The sequence below is a fragment of the Salvelinus sp. IW2-2015 genome, unplaced genomic scaffold (genome assembly GCF_002910315.2).
Source record: "Salvelinus sp. IW2-2015 unplaced genomic scaffold, ASM291031v2 Un_scaffold2354, whole genome shotgun sequence".
Classification (NCBI taxonomy): domain Eukaryota; kingdom Metazoa; phylum Chordata; class Actinopteri; order Salmoniformes; family Salmonidae; genus Salvelinus; species Salvelinus sp. IW2-2015.
Genome location: NW_019943679.1, coordinates 61,647 through 62,707, shown reverse-complemented (window position 1 = coordinate 62,707; position 1,061 = coordinate 61,647). Strand labels below are relative to the sequence as shown.

General features: G+C 42.7%; 1 protein-coding gene across 1 annotated transcript in view; it reads right to left on the bottom strand.

Moving 5' to 3' along the window:
* Positions 1-545, bottom strand: part of LOC139025198 (nectin-1-like) — a 41,729-nt gene extending 41,184 nt beyond the window's left edge. The window contains exon 1 of the mRNA XM_070440269.1: positions 525-545. Within this exon, the coding sequence (XP_070296370.1) occupies positions 525-545 (21 nt within the window). The remainder of the gene's footprint in view (positions 1-524) is intronic.
* Positions 546-1,061: the final 516 nt, after the last annotated feature.

The window sequence follows — 1,061 nt, the reverse complement described above, 5'->3', positions numbered from 1 at the left end:
CCACTAGGTGTGCCGACTCTGAATGAGTGTTTTCCTGTTTGCTTTTGGCGAGAATACAGCTCATTGAGTGCGGTCTTTGTGCCATCATCGGTCGGTGTTGMTATGTAGACAGCTATGAAAAATACAGATGAAAACTCTCTAGGTAGATAGTGTGGTCCACAGCTTATCATGAGATAGTCTACCTCATGCGAGCAAAACCTTYAGACTTCCTTAGATATCGTGTACCAACTGTTGTTTACATATATGCATAGTCCGCCACCCCTTGTCTTACCAGACGCCTCTGTACTATCCTGCCGATACAGCGTATAACTAGTCAGCTGTATGTTGATAATGTCGTCGTTCAGCCACGACTCCGTGAAGCATGAATATTACAGTTTTTAATGTCATAATGTAATGTTTAATGGTAGTTTAATCTTCCTCGTAGGTCGTCGATTTTATTTTCCAATGATTGCACGTTACCTAGAAGAACGGAAGGCAGGGGGGGTTTATTCAATCGCCTACGAAGTCTCAGAAGGCAGCCTGACCTCCATCCTCTTTTTCTCCATCGTCTCTTCATACAAGTGACGAAGATTTGGGCCTGTTCCTGGGAAAGCAGTATTTTGTATTTGTATTTATTATGGATCCATATTAGCTGCTGCTTTGGCATCCATGTGTATGTATAGTGCATATGTTATTGTGTGTGTGTGTGTGTGTGTGTGTGTGTGTGTGTGTGTGTGTGTGTGTGTGTGTGTGTGTGTGTGTGNTGTGTGTGTGTGTGTGTGTGTGTGTGTGTGTGTGTGTGTGTGTGTGTGCTTTTGCAAACGCAAACACAAAAAACTAAAACTCACAACATCTAGGGGGATGAATACTCGTTCCCCTCTAACACACACTTAAGTTGGAGCCAAAATCTCGTAGTCTTCGTGTGCTTGAAAAGTTTGTAAATTGCTTGACACATTCTTCCTTCAGGTGAGCTAGCTACTGTTAAAACATGCAAAAAAGAGCTTGCATGAAAACGATTGTAATGTAATGATTGACGACGAGCCTGACGGTCGGTGTAGTAGACTGCTAGCTAAAACAGTGTT